The sequence below is a fragment of the Lepidochelys kempii genome, chromosome 6, assembly GCF_965140265.1.
Source record: "Lepidochelys kempii isolate rLepKem1 chromosome 6, rLepKem1.hap2, whole genome shotgun sequence".
Taxonomy (NCBI): Eukaryota; Metazoa; Chordata; order Testudines; family Cheloniidae; genus Lepidochelys; species Lepidochelys kempii.
In genome coordinates, this window is record NC_133261.1 from 20,801,848 (window position 1) to 20,821,497 (window position 19,650).

Sequence of the window (19,650 nt, forward strand, 5' to 3'; positions counted from 1 at the left end):
GTGTCCCTCAGCCCATAACCTAACAGCTGAAGTATATCTGCTTCGGTGGGTGGGCCAGGCCTACTACACTTTTCTCCTGTCACCTCACATAAACAGAGTCTTCTGCTGGGGTGGTCTTGGCAGGGACCATCAGGACATTGGACCTCAGAGTTCACACCCCTTTGAGATGCATGGGACAGTTCACATCTCTGAGTCATTATTTCAGGCTCTCTGCAGACTCGGGCAGACGTCACTAGGCCAATTTTCAATTTTTTCGTTACAGCCATAAGGGCTAGAGATTTTTTTTAAAATAAAAGCTTAGAATCTGAAGTCATTGCATGACTCCAGGTGCTGGGACCCTATGTGTGGCCCTATCATGCCTATGCCCTAATCCAGCCCTATGTTTGCCCTCTGAAAATCATATTCTTTCAAGAGGTCTCAAGCTGGGCACCCAAAATATCACTAGTCTCTTTTAAAAATCTTGGCCTCAGGTACTAGCATTTGGACCTGCAGTTAACTGTAAGCACAAGTAATTTGGGTTAGAGAAGTGTGTTTGCCAAAATTGAGACTATTTTTAAAATCAGGCTCTGTGTGGGCACATGGGTCATGTTTTAGGGATGATACAGGATAATGTATGTCAGAGATGAGCAATTTTCGAGTGTGGGATGGAGCAAACTCTTTAAGGATAGCAAGTACATTTCTGTGTCTTTTGATAGTCTTATGGCAAGCATTCTTTATCCCTCCTCTCCTGCACTCACACAGCTGCACCTTGGGATTTCTCTCATTTTGCCTGTCCCTAATGTAGCCCTTAAGTGGTTTTCCGCTTCTGATTTCCTGCTTGATATGTTGTACCAATAAAATAAAAACCAGCAGGATCTTATTAAAGGGAAAAAGGCAAAATACCACATTTATTGTGAATACAGAAAGAATCATAGTAAGCAGTTAGTTATAGCTATAACATTCCATTCAATCTCATATTTATTCACACATTCATTCATACAAACACACACACACACACACAGGTTCTGCAAGGTTGTTATCATAGTTACCAGCCTTAGAGTTGCTCATGCCAAGCCACTGGCCAGGTGGCCTGGACATGAGGAGGGAGCAGGGCCTTGTCAGATGCTCATCTGATGCTCCTGGAAGTTGGTTTGCAGAATCAGACCCCAAAGTTCTCACTTTTTAGAGTCTATTTTTATAGGAATTTCTTCCTATGCCAGTCTATGGGAATTGCTTCATCATGCTGTTGCTGAATCAATCAGCAGATAGCACATTCCTGACGGCTCCAAGATGTTAACTTGTTCTTTGGTTCTCCCATCCTTGAGGCTGTTGGGTGGATTCCAGTCTGCCCTCCGGGGGGTCCTCTGGTTATTTCCACTTGACGCCTTCTTCAGCCGATGGACACTGGATTCTTAGGCTGGCACCTCCCTGATCATTCAGTTATTATCCACACCAAGCATCCATCCACATACATCCTCTACCTCTATTTTAATCACAATTGTTAATACAACAAAAGGGTGGGGAGTCTCTGGGTGCTGTTTCTGTTGTTAGAGTATTGCTTTGAGTCTCTCTCTCTGTGAATTGCTTTGAGAACAGACTCTGTCTTAGAATGTACTAACACAATTAGCAGCTTGCAAGTTTCACACATAGAGGGAGAGAAACAGTACCAAAAACCAAGAGACCTCTTAATTAGTAATACCCTGGAATTTAAACTCTGGGGAATCAAACTCATTTGTGATTTTAATACAGAACTTCTTTAATATGATCCAACATAATCCCCCTTTTGACACTAAGATTTATAATCGTCAGTGTCACTTTCTATGTAGCCTATTCAAGAGAAAGTACTGTGAGGCAATTTGAGTTTGTGATTCCAATTCATGCCACATACATGATCCTAGTGATGTATCTTTACTACAAGGTTCTGGGGCAACAGGCAAGGTGAGGCACACCCACTTTTGAGGAGTCCATTCGGTACAACCTCTAGTGTCCAATAGCTTCCCTCCCTCCCCAGCCCACTGGCTCAAGGTCCAGGGTAGCCAAAAGGATCCCATGTGTAATATGGGGAGTGGGTTAACCTTCAATACCTTTGCCTCCAGGGACTGTTGGTGTGCAATTTTGACAACAATTTCTCCCATTAACAAGTCTGGTTTACAATACTGGAAACATATTGCATCCATTCATATTGATAAGTGTCAAACAATGATCTCTTTCTTTTTTAACAAATGCATCAAACCCTTAATATTTCCCAATATGACCCAGAACATTTTGTGTTCCAAAGTAGCTAGTGCAAGTATCTGCATTTCAGTGCATCCCATAGCTATGGCTGTGTAGTTTCCTATTTCTAATATTTTTTTTTTCTTATGGATAAGCCATGTGGTAGTATTAAGCCATTACTAAAGATTCCATTGGCCTTTTAGGTTACCCAGACCAATTTGGACCAAGTCTACATTGGCATGTACTTGTTTTTGTATCAGGCTGTCCTGTAGCTGGGACAGAAAGCTTAATTTATTTTTAAGTTCCTGCAGGTCTTCAGTATTTTTTTTTTTTAAACACACAACAGTGCTAGCAACAACACAAAACACAAGACAAAACATAGAACACAGAACACAATTTCTATTGTGACAGTAGATTCATGGTATTGGGTTGCTTTTCAGCTGGCAGCTTTTCCTGATTTTCTGAAAGACAAAAAGAACATGTTTCTACCCCTTTTGGGGTGGCAGATTATTGCTTAAAATATTTCTTTTACAAATACCCTTGCTGATTGCAGGCAAAACAGAGAAATTGCCCCCATATTTTCCTGTTTTTGTTCTATAGGCAGGCCAGGTTTCAAAGGCTTTTATCTTTTAAGGGTTATGGGGAAATTATCCCACTGTTTAGTCATTAAATCCCTGAGTTTTCCTTCTTATACAGCAGACCAAGTTTATAATGTTTTTCCTGCTGTGTTAAGCTTTAAGTTTTATTTACAGGTAATAACTGAGAAGCATCATTACCACACGACCTTAAAGGATTTTTCCAAAAATCATACACACTATACGTTGTTACAGGGATACTTATTATCATTAAATTTATTAAAATTATCTTGTTATCCCATGCCTTTTATTTAGATAATTTGTTTGCTGACCAGGTATGTCCTTTATCTGCAGCTCCTTTGTGCTGCTAGTTCTTTCCTTCCTTTATCATTTAGGTAATTTGCATTTTCACAGAAACTTCCTGCTTTTGGATTTAAAGCCATCAGCAGCTCAGAGACTCTGTCTTAGGGACACAATCAACTTTCACCAGAGTTTTGATTACTTTTAACTTCTGCTTCCAAAACACACAGCAATCTGAAAAAGAAAACCCAACCTATTGTGGCTCCCTTTGGAGCCCTAATAGCATTTTAATTAAGTAGCATGGTATGTTTGCATTTCTTTTGCCCCTTCTACAATATACCCTGCACATGTTCTGGGGCAAATGCACATTCCTTCCATAGTTTAACTTCTATAACATTATCCAGATCCATTTTTACATAAGGTGTCACTATTTCTTTTTTTGCTTACAGAGTTTTCATGTACCTTTATCAAAGTGACAGTCTGATTACTCAGAGCCATTTTAAGACTCAGTGTTTCTAACATTGCTTCTTTTTGTTTTGTGCACCTCACCCCTGCTGTTGCTTCAGAGAGGCACTGTCTTTTTTTAATTTTTTTTTTCTACAACTCTCATCTGCTATTTTGTTACAAAAACAAACAAACAAAAAGAATCCAAAATTTTTTTTTTTTATATTCTCCTGATTTTGACTGCCCTGCTGCAGCCACAACTTAAAAACATTTTAAATTTTGTAAAGCATTGAGTTACCTTTTAAGGGTTAAATGCCAAATCCCAAAGCCAAACAACACTAATTACCTGTGTCTAGCAAAAAGGTCTGTCAGTTTTGCAACTTTGAATTAAAGAGTCAAATAGATTTTTAGTGGCATTATTTAAAACAAAACCAAAACTAACTGGTCCTTAAAACTTTACATATTTACACACACACAGACAGATACATACACATTTTCTTTTCCTTAACATCCCTTCCACACTGCTCTGTTTTTTACATCTTACATTCCCTTTATACATTTGAGGCAGTTAAGTTCCAATAGAACCCTCTTATGTTCTTTTAGCAAATTTGACTAAATTGTCCAGTCAAATTATTTTAATCAGATAGTTTATTTTTGCCTGGCTAATTTACAGACATTCCTTTGGAAAAGGGCCCATTTTTCTTTCAGAATGGCTGCAAAGAAACCAAGAATGCTCTAACACTTTTCCTTTTTAACATTTTCGGTTAAAAGTTGTTTGGGTGAAATACAAAGTTTAACTGCTTAATTCCCTCCAGCCTCTGCAGAGTTAACTTTTTTTTTTTTTTTTTTTTACTCTCTTTTCTCTTTGTAATTATGCCTGGGGGTGCCGTACATAGGACCTTCTCCCCCTTTACCTGCCTCCCTCCAGCCTCTGCAGAGTTAACTTTTTCACTCTTTTTGTATTCCTGGAGTGCCTCTTTCACTATTTTCAGCTGGCTTTGGATATTTGTAGCCAGCACCTTCCAATTGTCTGCTCCCTTTTCCATTTGTGCCTTTTCCTCTTTACATGAAGACAAGCGTAGGGAAGAATCCTTACATGCCTCCCACAACAACCAAATTGCTGCTGCATCTCTTTTGGCAGCACTAGAAGGTTTGTATATGAGGATATACTGAGCCAATCTATCCTCTAGGTCCGAAATACTGCAGACATCAGCTAGGGCTTGTTTAGTCCAAGGACCGTGCCCAAATTTTTGAAGGATTTGTTTAAAAGGTGTAATTTCTTTAACAAAAGGTGAGGTTGGAGTTCCTTCTGACTCCATTCCTCCCTCTAGTACTGGCTTACCCTGTTTTCTTTTAAACATCTTAACATGGATATTTCAATCTCTTTGTCACTGCTGGTATTACTTAGCAAGTGACACAGCCTAGATTCTGAAATCATAGCTTAATCTATGCGTTTTTCCCCTGCTACCTTCCCGGAGGCCAGCAGGTCCCCTGCTACCTTCTCGGAGGCCAGCAGGTCTGGTTAACCTGTTTCTCCCTGCTACCTTCTCGGAGGCCAGCAGGTCTGGTTAACCTGTTTCTCCCTGCTACCTTCTCGGAGGCCAGCAGGTCCGGTTAACCTGTTCTTCCCTGCTACCTTCTCGGAGGCCAGCAGGTCCCCTGCTACCTTCTCGGAGGCCAGCAGGTCTGGTTTAATCTGTTTTCCCTACTACCTTCTCGGAGGCCAGCAGGTCCCCTGCTACCTTCTCGGAGGCCAGCAGGTCCCCTGCTACCTTCTCGGAGGCCAGCAGGTCTGGTTAACCTAATAGAAATGCCTAGCTCACTAGAGCTGGCGGTGTGCACACCAATATTTACAATAACTGAGGTTTTTTACCAATATTCCCCCTTTCGCAATTCTCCACCAAAATGTTGTACCAATAAAATAAAAACCAGCAGGATCTTATTAAAGGGAAAAAGGCAAAATACCACATTTATTGTGAATACAGAAAGAATCATAGTAAGCAGTTAGTTATAGCTATAACATTCCATTCAATCTCATATTTATTCACACATTCATTCATACAAACACACACACACACACACAGGTTCTGCAAGGTTGTTATCATAGTTACCAGCCTTAGAGTTGCTCATGCCAAGCCACTGGCCAGGTGGCCTGGACATGAGGAGGGAGCAGGGCCTTGTCAGATGCTCATCTGATGCTCCTGGAAGTTGGTTTGCAGAATCAGACCCCAAAGTTCTCACTTTTTAGAGTCTATTTTTATAGGAATTTCTTCCTATGCCAGTCTATGGGAATTGCTTCATCATGCTGTTGCTGAATCAATCAGCAGATAGCACATTCCTGACGGCTCCAAGATGTTAACTTGTTCTTTGGTTCTCCCATCCTTGAGGCTGTTGGGTGGATTCCAGTCTGCCCTCCGGGGGGTCCTCTGGTTATTTCCACTTGACGCCTTCTTCAGCCGATGGACACTGGATTCTTAGGCTGGCACCTCCCTGATCATTCAGTTATTATCCACACCAAGCATCCATCCACATACATCCTCTACCTCTATTTTAATCACAATTGTTAATACAACAAAAGGGTGGGGAGTCTCTGGGTGCTGTTTCTGTTGTTAGAGTATTGCTTTGAGTCTCTCTCTCTGTGAATTGCTTTGAGAACAGACTCTGTCTTAGAATGTACTAACACAATTAGCAGCTTGCAAGTTTCACACATAGAGGGAGAGAAACAGTACCAAAAACCAAGAGACCTCTTAATTAGTAATACCCTGGAATTTAAACTCTGGGGAATCAAACTCATTTGTGATTTTAATACAGAACTTCTTTAATATGATCCAACAGATACCATGTGCCATTTTCTATACCATGTATTTTGTCTGCTCGCCAAAGCCAGCAGTCCCAATATTTTCAGTCTGTCCTCATATGGAGAGCTCTCCATTCATCGAACCATTTTCATTGCCTTGTCCTTTTCATCCTTTGGAAATATCATCCGAGCAATACTGCCAACGTCACGGTGACTGTCAACCCAGTCACAGGTTGCTACACAAGTTGAACTGCCTGAGAGCTGATTTTTCCTTAATCTCCACTCGATCTTTGGGAGTTTTAACTGTCTTTGGCAGAGCAGGACATACCGCAAGTTGCTCAGCATGGCCACGTTCCATCTTTAAGCTTTACTTTTTCTGCTTAAGACATAAAGACTCAACCCTGCAGCTGCAATCTTTGCCCCATGCACATATCCCTGTTCCCTCACAGTTTACCACCAGCTGTGAGGCACAAGACTTTGCCTCCTTGGCAGAGTCAGACACAAACCATAGTTCCAGATTCATACGTGCGTCAGCTTTCAGCTCAAGTTTTTCCTCTATAATGGTCCAAAAATGAACACTGAATCCAATTCCCTTTGACATCAGAGCTGCAGTTTGAACCTCCACTAGTTCGTGTGAGGAAGAGTGATCTTGTGGTTAAGCTTCTGCACCAGTATTCAGGAGACCTGGTTCAGTTCCAAGCTCTGCAACAGACTTCTTGTGTGACCTTGGGCAAGTCCCCATGTCTTTTTCCGTGCCTCAATAGGTAAAACAATGAGGCTTCCTTTTCCCCACCTTTTTCTGCTTTGTTTAGGACTTCCTAGCCTGTCCCTATCCTACCTATCATTTTCCATTCAGTATTAAGAGATAGACTCCTGCCTTCAACTGGCCCCACTGCCCACTTGTTACATTTTCAAACAAGCTCCTTTGTGCTTTCTCCCACGTTGCCCCTCATGCTTGGGAGGCATTCCCCAGAGACATTCACCAGGCTACCTCATTAGCCACCTTCCAATTCTTCCGTAAAACTCTCCTTTTTCATGATGCCTACAAAAAAACATGACAGTGGTTGGGCTGCTGATGTGCTGAGACCATGGCCTTAATCTTGTCTCCTTGTACTCCCGTCTCTCTGTCTCCATCTGTCGTCTCATGTCTTATGCTTAGATTAATAGCTTCATGAGGCAGAGACTCTCTTTGTGTTCTGTGCCTGTACAACACCTAGCACAAAGGTGCCCTGGTCCATGACTAGGTCTCCAAGGCACTGTGGTAATACAAATAGTAACTAATAATAATATTTAGATTATCTGTTTTTCAGGACAGGAACTCTCTCACTATATGTGTGTGCAGCACCTATCGGAATGGGGCCCTGATTTTGACTGGGACTTCCAGGCCCTACTGTAACAGACATACTTAACAATGAGTGGATCCAGGATTTTGGTTCAAAGAGCGCCACCTCTTCTCCCCCCACAAATCTCCTCTCCCCCATTCAGGGTGGGGAAATTTCAGTATGCAAGATCAAAGCCCAGAAGACAGCTTTAAAAAATGGTATTCTTTGGAGAGCCACTTGTTTCCACATGTGGCCTTTCACCCGCAGGCACCCTGTCCAGCCCATTCCTTAGGTCCCAGGTTCACTGGTGCCCTAGTGAGTTGTCCAGCAACAACCTTAAAGCCACGTCTGCTACAGATCCAGAAAGAATGAGGAGTACGTACTCCTCATTCTTTCTGCTGATACAGACTAACATGGCTACCACTCTGAAACCTGTCACCATACAGATTCAGAGTTAGTTTCAACAAATGGATTGCTACTGAACATAATGGTTGTATCTGTGAGCTGGTACTCACTGTGCCACAGGACAGAGAGATGGTGTCCAGGTCAGGGCTTCATCTGTCCTGCCAGGCGTGCTGGGCTGCACCTGAGCAACGGGACTCTCCGCTTTGTCAGACATGCCGAGCTACATCCGGCAATGCCACACGCTGTGCACCGGCACCTACTCAGTATACCTGGAAGACACCTGCACTGGTCAGTGTGTTGAGATGCATTTGGGTGACAACATCCACAGTGCTGCCAAATGTACAGGGCTAGATCTGGGTAAGTAGCCCGCTATGCCAACTGGACAGGCCAAGCTGTTTCTGAGCAATGCCACCCACTTTTCTGCCAGATCCATTGGGTTCGTTTGGCTGACAGCACCTCACGGGCATGATCTGCCTCTGGATGATGCCACTTGCTTTGCTGCTGGACACCGCTACTGGGCCAAGCTGTTTCCAGGCATTGTCCCTCATTGTACTGCCAAACAGGTGGCTTACTTGGGTGCCTGCTGGACTGCGTCTGTGTGACGTATCCCACCACGCTGTCAGATGTGCATCCGCAAGACTCCATCGGCTGGGCCGCCAGACTTACCTGGTCCACATTCGTACTATGCTGCTGCCATGCGTGCCAGACTGAGTCTAGGCTTGGTGCCCGTTGTGCTGCTGAGCACATCTGGGGAACAGCACCCCGGTGGCGGCCAGATGTGCTAGACAGAGGATAGACAATGTCACTCACTGCACTGTCAAACTGTGTCTCTGTGATGGCACGCGCTGTGCTGTTAGGCATGCTGGGATGAGTCTGAGTGACAGTACCAGCTTGCATTGCCAGAGGCACTGGGCCATTTCCTGATATTCCCTTGACACCACGAGCAGCAAAGCAGTCACCAGTAGCTGAGGGGTTAAACAGCCAGCAGAGCAAAGCGAGTCGGAATGCAGCTTGCCCCAGCTCCAGTTGCTGTCTGGGTGCCTGGGTGAAAGGAGAACAACACATGTGTGTCAGGGAGAGAAGTATAAACATTTAAATTGAAAACATATTTTATTATCTGTGTTTATTATTTGATCTTGAAATCTGTGGGCTAGGTGGGCTTTTCTGGCTGCGTCGGGGCTGACTATCATATATCAGCAGTCTGGGAATTATGCCAGGGCTCAGCTCCAACAGTTCACAGAAGGACCGTGGGGATGGGAGGTCAAACTGGATGAAACAGGCACCCCGTACTCCACCCCCTATTTCTGACAGGTGAGTTCCAACACTGCAAGCCCAATCCTGCTCACTCACAAATCACTGATAAAACTCCCATTTTCAGTAGGGGGCCATGTGTTTTTATACTGGACCAGTGCCCCAGTAAGATGTTTTCATGCAGCTGGAGTAACAGTCTTTTTGATTAGAGGAAAGAGCAGGACCCTGACCACTTGTGGTCATTAAAGACTCCATGGCATCTCTCACAAAATGTGGTGAGTTAACCCTAGCATCCTGTGACCTGTACGTTTAGTTATTCGTTTCAATTGTCTCAAATCCCTTGTTTTCCCAATAATTTGGGATGAAGAATGTCCCGATTGCAAATCCAGGCTGACCATGGAAAATGTTCTTGAATGATAAACTTCACAGAAAACATTTCTACAATAACAAAGGTCTGGAATTTTGGCTGTAATGTTGAAGATTAGTTACAATCACAAGCAATCGAAAACATATTTCCTTCCTGAAAACCCCTTGAATTGAAAAATCTCCTGTGCAATTGAATCAGACAGTTCCAGTACAGTAATGTGATCTGCATTAGCAGGAAAATATTCTCTTTTAAGATACCACAAGCTCAAGAACAAAGATCAGAACAACCTCAGACCTATCTCCTAAAAGGTGGAGAGCCAAAGTTTGGCTGAAAGTTCGGCTCCTAAAATAAGATACAATTTAGTGTGTTCTAGGCAAATACCGCAATCAATCTCTAGTGGTTCTGATGAAATCAGAACTGATGCAAGCATAAGCCTATTCCACCATTCAAAACAAACCTGAGCCAAACGTTTTATGAGCTCAGAAAGAGGTTGGATATTATTATTTCACATTTTCATGCAGCCTTGCTCGTTGGGGCTGGAAGTACTAAAATATAGCAAAAAAAGGCCATTCTTGTGTAATGTCTGGCACCTTCAGCACTAGGGAGTATTGGGACATGTGCAAAACTGTTCTGAAATGTCCAACCACTAATGTAGCGAGGGATCTAAATCATAGGACAGTTAACTGAACTGAATCTTTGACAGTCTTCCATTACTATAAGCAACTTCTCCGAGGCAAAATACAAACTGCCATTTTGGTAAGGCTGAAAAATTGTTGCTTGATTGATTTCATTGAGCTTTGCATCATCAGCGACATTGGATTAGGGAGAAGGTCCCTGCTTTTGGGCCCAATCCTCATCTCACTAAAATTCATAACCAAACATCCATTGATTTGAAATGGGAGAAGGATCTGGCCCATTGTAAATCCTTTCCTACATGCATATTTAAATTCACTGTGAAGACACAGGAAGAGAACACGGAGACTGTGGCTGTCGCATTGATACACTGGAAAATATTTGGTGTACTGGCACTTGATAGCACTGCAGCAAATTGCGGTACTGCATCTTTTTTATGCCCTTAAAGTGCGAAGTCAGAATGTCAATGGAGGGAAAAACAAGAGGAAGGAAAGCTAGGAGACGTTGCCATCCCTGTACATTAAAAACGCTTCAGTATTAAAAGTAAACATAACAGTGTCAAAAGCATTCCACAGAGCCAGCCAACTAATAAATTCTTTCATTTGTGAATAACTATTTGATGGAAAAATGGCCCAAATTCACAATGAATATTATTTGCAGTGAATTATTTGACCAGCTGATAACCATATGGAATAGAAAACCAGAAAGGTGCTCAGATGTCGCAACAATACTCATGGAGTACATAGAAAAGGAAGCCATCATATGATCCTGTGTATATCTGTTATTTCTCTAGAAATTTACAGTTTCTCTACAGTGCCACACTATTTAGAAACTCCTTCCATAGTTTTTCAAAAATGAGAGGGAAACAATTATACTAATCTTTTGGGGGATAGGTAAACCTTGTACTCCTGTCTGTTTCCAGCTGTCGTCTCTTGTTTCATATTTTGATTGTCAACTCTTTGGGGCAGGGACTGTCTTAATTCTGTGTTTGTTCAGCATCTAGTACAATAGGATCCATGACTAGGGCTCCTAAGTGCTACCATAGTACCAATAATACTTAAGGATAATAATAATCTATGTGTGACGGGTTCAGTCACAGAGACCCCCTTGGGACTGCCACCTTATGTGCTGAGACTACCTCTGAGCCCGTTTTCTCTGCCAGTTTAGGCCTCCAGAACCCTGCCTTGTTGAGCCACACATGCCAGTCTGCTCCAACACAGACCCAGGGTCTGAACCATGCCCCCCAAAGCTGCAGACTTAACTGAAAACAGCTTAAGAAGTGCTCCTGTCTCCAGCACCAAGACACCCCGCTCCCAATGGGGCCCAAACACCAAATAATTCCGTTTTACTCTGTATAAAGCTTATACAGGGTAAACTCATAAATTGTCCACCCTCTATAACATCAATACACAGCTTTTTGCTCCCCCAGGTATTAAGTACTTACTCTGGGTTAAATAATAAGCAAAAAGTGATTTTATTAAGTATAAAAAGTAGGATTTAAGCAGTTTCAAGTAATAACAGACAGAACAAAGTAAGTTACCAAGCAAAATAAAACAAAACATGCAAGTCTAAGCCTAATACAGTAGGAAACTGAACACAGGTAAATCTCACTCTCAGAGATGTTCCGATAAGATTATTTCACAGACTAGACTCCTTCCTAGTCTGGGCCCAATCCTTTTCAGAGCAACATTTTGGTTTATGGACTGGGTCCAGCAATCACTCACATGCCCGTAGTTACAGTCCTTTGTTCCAGTTTCTTTCGGGCATCTCTTTGGGGTGGATAGGTCATCTCTTAAGCCAGCTGAAGACAAAATGGAGAGGCTTCCAGGGCCTTTTACATTCTCTCTCTAGTGGGTGGAAACCCTTTTGTTCTCCTGTGCAAAATCACAGCAACAAGAATGAGTTTGTAGCCACCTGAGCAAGTCACATATCCATGAATGATTCAGCTTTTTGCAGGCCAACGCCATTGTTTACATGTTAGTTTGAACGTTCCTAGGAAAGCTCAGATGTGGACTGGGGTCTCCCAAAGTCCATTGTCAGTTAAGTGTTTCTTGTTTGGACATTTACTCAGAATAGTCCTTTCTCAAGAAGCTGACCAAATGCTTCACTGATGCTATTTAGAATCAAAAACATTGAGATACAAGTACATAGCCAATATTCATAACTTCAAATACAAAAATGATACACGCAGCATAATCATAACTAGCAAATTACAACCTTTCTATAGACACCTTACTTTACCTTCTTTGTACAAGATTTGGTGCGACTATAGGACCTTGGTTGCAACAATGATCTATACGGTCACAGTTCATGTCAATAACGTCACACTATGGTGAAAGTTAAATGTCGCCAGCCTATGACTGGAACAAGCAAACATTATTTTAACCCAGTCCCAGCCATCTAATCTTCCACATAATAATGGCTAGAAGAACCATAGCTGAAAGCTCAGCAGGCACCAATGAGTAAAGTGACCATATGACCTGGTTTCACCAAAACGGTCCTGGTTTACCATTGTTGTTTGCAGTGTTGTAGCTGTGCTGGTCCCAGGATATGAGACAGACAAGGTCGGTGAGGTAATATCTTTTATTGCACCAACTTCTGGTGTCTCTTTCACCAACATAAATTGGTCCAATAAAAGATATTAACTCACCCACCTTGTCTTTCTAGTTTACCATAATATTCTCATGTCCTGAGAACTTCTTTCTGGACTCCCTAAAATGCCCGTTTTGTTCATTTTATCAGTCAACTTTTTTTTTTTAAATAACTACAAAATATTTATTCACGGTATATTATTATGTTGAGTAAAATTTGCATTGGGTTTACTGGGAATACACAGTCCCAGTGGAACAAGTGTTCAGTGTGATAAACAGTATTTGGCATAAAGAGAAAAGCCAAAGGAGCATAGGCACTATCAAAGCTGTTTCCTAGCTCAACATGAATGTTAATGGCACTTGTTCCATTTTTCATGATAAATTTACTGAGATACTGGAAGAAAAAAAATCTTTCCCTCTGCCCACGTGGCGGCTGAGCCAGCAGCTGTCAGGATCACACCAGCACAGTGTTTTGTGTTTTTTTAAAGTGCACTTTTGCATGCGTATTTCACAAGCTTAAAAATGTCACCACAAAAAAATCCCGTTTTTTATTTAGTATGTGTGGTCACTTCATCTGTAAGTGGCCTTTTATAGAATGTTGATTGTTTTGAATAGTGGTTTTTTTCTCATTAGCATCTTTCTCTCATTTCCCCCTTGCTTTTTCAGTCTTTCTGAAGAGGCACATAGATCTAGTAACATTTCAATCTGAATAAAAAACACAGTGTTTTAGTGGGTTCAAAGTTAGGCAAAACCAGCTGGCTCTTCCCTCGAAAAGGCAATGCATTTTTTTTTTTTTTTTTTTTTTTGCAAAACTTGTGTAGGTTCCTGAAAGCCTTTTCCAGTTTCTGAAGTGAAATAATTTCTCAGTGATAAATATTTTCAAGAGCTTGGAATTTGCCATTTATTTTTCAGAAGGGAAAAAAGACATTAGGATGCATCCATCAACTAAAGCTTTTAATCTTTTAAAAAACTGTTCTTTTCCCATAAATTTAAAAAAAAAAAAAAAGAGCTTTAAAATTCCCTGGAAATTGTGGATTATCATGAAGGAGGCATACTGGAGAGGCTGGCTTCCGGGGTATTTTTAGAGGACATAAGGTTACTCCAGATCTCAGAATGAAAATAATTTAATCGGGGGTTAACTCTTTGGGGTTTTTTTATCCAAAGCAATTATCCACACAAGAAGGCATCAGGCTTGGATTTTTAAAGGAATATAGCAAGTTAGGTATCTAAATTCCAGAAAAACTGTCTTCACTGCAGAGTTAACCTGGGCTTTTAGCTGGGTTTTAGCTCAAACATCCCTACTGTCCACACATAAAAACCTCTGACCTGGATTTGGGGGTGCTTTAAGCCTGGCCTAGTTTACACGCTGGGATTATGGGTTAGAGCCCAAGCTCCACTTAAACTTGAACCCACCACTTTGCAGCGAAGATGCAGACAAATATCACTCAAGTGCTTGGTAGTCCTCCAATGCCCTTCCCACAATTCCCCTCAAAGGACAGACAAGTTCTCATGTAATTGACACAATGGACTGGGAAAGAATCCTAGAGCATTTCAGCCCAAAGAACCATTAGATATGCCCCCAGACACACACAGGTGAGTGCAGAACAGTGACCACACAAGTAACGCGGGTAGGGCTCTGCTGTGCAGACACTCACCTGGGCTAGGCTAACCTGGGTGCCAATCCCCTGGATTAGCTATGCAGTGAAGACAGAGACAGAATTTCAGTGGGAGCTGGGAGCTTTAACTCCCCGAGTCTCTTTTGCAAATCCCAGTTTCCGTGTCTCCTGAGCCATTACAGAAAAGATATGGAGACTCTCACACTGAGTCCAAGGAATAGTCAACCAGAGGATTAATGCACTGCTATATAGTAAGTTACCAGCCAACAGATTCCAGGTAAATCATGCAGCCTGCACCACTGTGAACTAACTGTAGCAGTTTAAGATCAGCTCTTCTGGATAGAGAAAAGAAGAGAACAGAAAATGAGCTGGGGGAAAGTCATAAACTAAGCAACTGCGGCTAAAGGAAGCAGTGCAGAGTAGAGTGCATTATGGAAAAAATATTATACACATTTTTTTAATTGATGCCTAGATACCATAGTGATCAAGTACATTAGTGATGCCTAGTCTAGATTAGAATCAACAATCAACTAGCAATGGAAGGGGCACACATTGGTGCGAGTGCAATTTAGTGTGGTCTTGGCCATTAATTTTGATGTAAATGTTCCTAATATAGCATGAGAGCAGCCTTCCTTGCAGGATTACAGGGCTTTCTGGGTTTGCTCCAAAGCCTGTTGAAGTAATTGGGAATTCTCCCATCCAAATCAATAATCTTATTCCTAATTAAAATAAAAGAGTCAGCCTTTATTATTAATTATTGCTATTTATTGTTATTATGCCAGAAATATATGAGGTGATAATAAATAACAAAATCTAAGCTATTGAGCAAATATATGAGGTGATAATAAATGACAAAATCTAAGCTATTGAGCAAACTTTGAGCCAGATCCCTGGGTCTGGCCAAGCTGTACTCAGTGTGTGATCTAAACAAGTCATTTAATCTCATAGTCATAAAGTTTGAGGCCCCAGAAGGGACCCACTAAAAGATCATTTCATCTCTGTCACTTTTCCCCCATCAGTAAAATGGAATAACAACATCCCCTTTCTCTCTCCCTTTGTCTGTCTTGTCTATTAGGATGCAAGCTTTTCAGGTCAGGGGCTGATAAGAGCTCCATGCAAAGAACTGCATACCAGAAACCATTTGCAGTGCATGCCATCTTTTATTTTTCATGAAAAGCCTATGCACAATGCTGCATATTTTTGAGTGTGGTCTACTGGCAGCTTTTCTATTAACTCTGTATTAGAGGTGGCTGGAAACAGGAATTTCCATTTAGTGGGCAATTTTACATTTCTGGGGGGGGAGGAATCATTATGAATTAGAACAAAAAATACAAAGTTTCCTGTGAAACAGAAATTTTCAAAAAATTCCAGGGACCCGGGCCGTCTAGGGAGCTGGCCAGCCCAACCATACATCAAGCGGGAGCAAAGGAGCCTGGGAAGCCTGGCAGCCCACCCACACATCACCAGGCACCTCATGGAGCCAATCACCTGGGGAGCCAGAGATTCTGGAATCCCAGGGAGCCTGTGAGCTTCCCCCACCAGCCATCTAGTGGGCCGACAGAAAACCAAGCAGGCTGGCTGGTTTCTGTTCAAAGCTAAGACAGAACTGATACCTTCCTGTAGAACGTTTGGACTCCATCAAATCAGCATTTTCCGGTGGAAAACTTCCACTGGAAAATTTTCAACCAGCTCTATTATCTACTTGTATACAGACATCTCTTTTGTAGAGCACTCATGCAACAGACTATCACTTGACACAATGGGGCTCTGCTGTTGGGTGGGGCCTCCAGGTGAGACAGTGAGGTTATGTCTACACTGCACACGCGTTGCAGTGGCATGTAGGTATGCGTAGCTACATGTGGCAGTGAAAATCAGGCTGCATCCACACTGGTATGTGTAGCCACCTGTGGCAGGGAAAGGCTGTGGTGGAGGGGAGGCAGCAGGAAACGACACTGTTAAAAATAGCCGTGTAGACAGGGAGGCACTGCTTGGGTGTGTAGAGAGCCAAGTGGGGCACATACCCTAAGGTTCTGGCCGGTGCTAATCAATCTCTTGCTCTGCCAGGTCTGCATGAGAAATGTCTGTGGGCCAAATTTTGGCCTTGTGATAGTGGGTGCAACTCATTCAGAACTTATGGAAGACTGTATGGATTTCCATTCAGTTGCACTTGTCTGAATCTGGCCCTCGGTTTGCTTAGATTTGCTGCAGTAAATTCTACCTATCCCTGCTGAATGCTGTGCTTCTTTTAAATGCAGGTACTGATTGCCCCAATTACAGAACAAGGGCAAGTTCAGAGAGACATCTACCTGCCTGGGGAAGGCCTCACATGGATGGACACCAACACCGCCCAGGTGTTTGATGGAGGAACCTTAATCAGGAACTACTCAGTCAGTCTTGTGGAAGTGCCAGTTTTTGTAAAAGCCTCCTAGATTCCAGGCAGTCGCAGCTCTCAAAAGAGTCACCTACTTCTCAGAAGAGCGATGCTGCAAGACAGGCTCTCTTCCTTTTCAGCCATTTGTGCTTTTCCAGGAACTCTTTTTTTATACAGGTGTTTAAATCTTTTACTGTGATTTGCTACCATTCTAAAATAGTGAAATACTGCAGGAGCTTTGGTACAAAAAATACACACATGTTGCACATCTGCTGAGATCATCCAGGTTCATCTGACCCTATCCTGTGTGTTAACTACCAGGAACGTCTCTGATTAGCAGTGAAAGAGAGACACCCTCAAAGTCACAGGGTGATGAGAAAGCAGATGGATTCAATGTCTACTGGAAATATTCCCCTGTTTGGGGGAAAAAATAATTAAAGTAAAGAGGAAGCTCTAACAGAGCCAGGTATGGACAGACAGCAGGACTGGCTGCCTTGAAAAGAAACAGTATTAGTTGACCAGGTCTAACTGCCGGCCAGAGTCTTAGTGAAACAGGATTGCATCATCACCTACCTTCTACAGACTGCAATGTTTGGTTTGGGAAACCTGCAGCATCCAGTTCTGGGTCTTGTGTCAATGTCTTTATTTTCATCTAGGAAAAAGTTAGAGTCTTATTATTAGACAAAACTTACAAAAAAAGGAGAGGGCAGAGAAAACTGTTCTGTAATGTGTGGCTGCAGGTCACAAATGTGAGACATCTTTTCCATTCCTTATGGATGATTATTTACCTTGTGTAGTTTTAGAGACTATCCTGTCTGCTGCCTTCTGCCCCTGCTTTCTCACTTCAGAGTGCCCCCTCCCATGGCTTGGGAACACCCCAAAACTGAAATCAGCCTTTGCTTATTTTTGGAACTAAGTAGCCTATCTGAAGCACAGGGATGTGTGTCTTATGCAGCAGCTGGGACTCAGTACACTGAGGATGTTCTAGAATGGCAACACTTAAAACATTCAAAAGGTTCTAGGAGGCTACAAAGAGAAGATTATTTTCTGTAATGTTAGGAGCTCAGCAAACACATGAGTTCTTAGTAGCTGATAAGATGCTGCAGAGGCTGGACATACATACTGTTAGCATAACTGGAGGGAAGGAACAGCTTCCGAGTGAATTCAAATGACCATACCAAGGGGTGCATATATATAGGAGGGCGGCTCAGATTTTCAATGCTAAAATTAATGTAAATGGTACAATTTCTTTGTGTATCCCATGACAAGTACCCAACTTCACTCATAGGAAATGTCTTACTGCTCTGTCAATCCCTTGGAATAAACAGGCCAGATGCTCAACGGGTAAAATGTTCTATTGATGTTAGTGGAGTAAGGCCGATTTACATCAGCTGATGATCTCTCGTGGTCTTCCTTTTAGATCAGGAACCACTCAGGATTTTCCTAATTTTATCAAGAGCATCTAGGACTTTCTGGAGTGTGAGGGGGCCCAAGGGCAGTGTCAAAATGCAGGGTGCCGCAAGGGGTCAAAGGCTGTGTATGGGAGGGGGAGCCCTTTGTGCCACACAGGGAAGGGGCTCACTCTGACCATGCACAGGAGGTTGCTATGGCACGGTGTACAAGTTTAGCTTGAAAACAACTTGCATACTGTAGGAGACAGAAGAGACTGGCAAAGAAGAGATGCCTTTTGGCGCTGCCCTGACAGCACTGAGTGGCCTTTTAAATGGAGCCCAAACAGAACAGAATAGATTTTAGCTGCTGCCCTGAGCTTGTAACTCGACATGGTCCCCTCCAGGTGTTCAGTCTCATCAGCAATTTATATGAAACAAATGGATACTGCAGACACCGTCCAAGTATCCACATCAGACCTTAGCTGTTTGCAAAAGAGGAATTTGCTTCAGCCTCCCGCTCCAAACCAGGACCTTTCAATATTCCCCTCCGACACTGTGCTTATCGAGCACTGACTTCTTCTAAGTCTCCCCGTACTCTCGGTGTGAGAGCCTTTTCCTCTCCTCTGCAGCTCCTGTCATCTGGAAGAACCTTGGGATGTCTCACTGCGTGATCAACCCTCTGTCTCTTTCAAACCCCAGCTCTAAATTGTTATTTTGTTTTCTGGCTTCTGCTTGGTTTCTCCCTCATGCAGCTATTGTATATTGTTTAACGCTGCAATTGTATGGTTTACAATAACTTTGTAAAGCATTTTAGGGTAAAGTTTGTATGAAATAAAGTTGTATTGTTAATTAAAAAAATAAAATACACACCCAACATAATTGATTCCAATAGGCACCCTTAGCAAATGTACCACACTCATAGTAGCCCTCTGTGCCCCTCTAGTGGTGGCTGGGCCGTGTATAGAGGTTGGTGAAACTTGAGCAATAGCCTTGAGCAATAGAGCTGGGTCTTTTAATTTAGGCAGTAGAGACATGGAACTGACCACTCAGCCCTAGCAATGATCTCTCTGAATTGGGGTTTTCAGGCACATTGACAGGTCAGGGGCAAGCTTGTACTGCTTCCCATCCTGTCCTAGAGAAGGCCTCCCTGGCTCTTAATCCAGCACTTTTCCCCATTTAATTCCCCCCCCCAATTGCTTCCTTTAGCACAAATGAAATTCTGCATGGTTGCCCATCCACAATCCAGTGAAAAGCAACCCAATCAACAAAACAGATTTTGTGCAAACAGAGTAAGTACTAATAAGTACTTAATCATACATTCACCTTGTATTATGGATCTAGAGGGTCTACTATAGTAAATGCTGGGAAAGAGCAGCTGACGCTGCATGGAAAAA

At 42.6% G+C, this 19,650-nt stretch overlaps 1 protein-coding gene across 5 annotated transcripts in view; it reads left to right on the forward strand.

The window, feature by feature from the left end:
- LOC140912529 (SITS-binding protein-like) overlaps positions 1–19,075 on the forward strand; it is a 73,369-nt gene extending 54,294 nt beyond the window's left edge. For 4 of the 5 annotated variants that reach the window (XM_073347038.1, XM_073347036.1, XM_073347041.1 and 1 more), the window contains one exon: positions 16,750–19,075. In XM_073347038.1, the coding sequence (XP_073203139.1) occupies positions 16,750–16,923 (174 nt within the window). In that variant the 3' untranslated portion in view covers positions 16,924–19,075. Of the gene's footprint in view, positions 1–7,619; positions 7,982–16,749 lie in introns of those variants that run through there. The other variant, XM_073347040.1, reaches the window with a different exon arrangement.
- Positions 19,076–19,650: the final 575 nt, after the last annotated feature.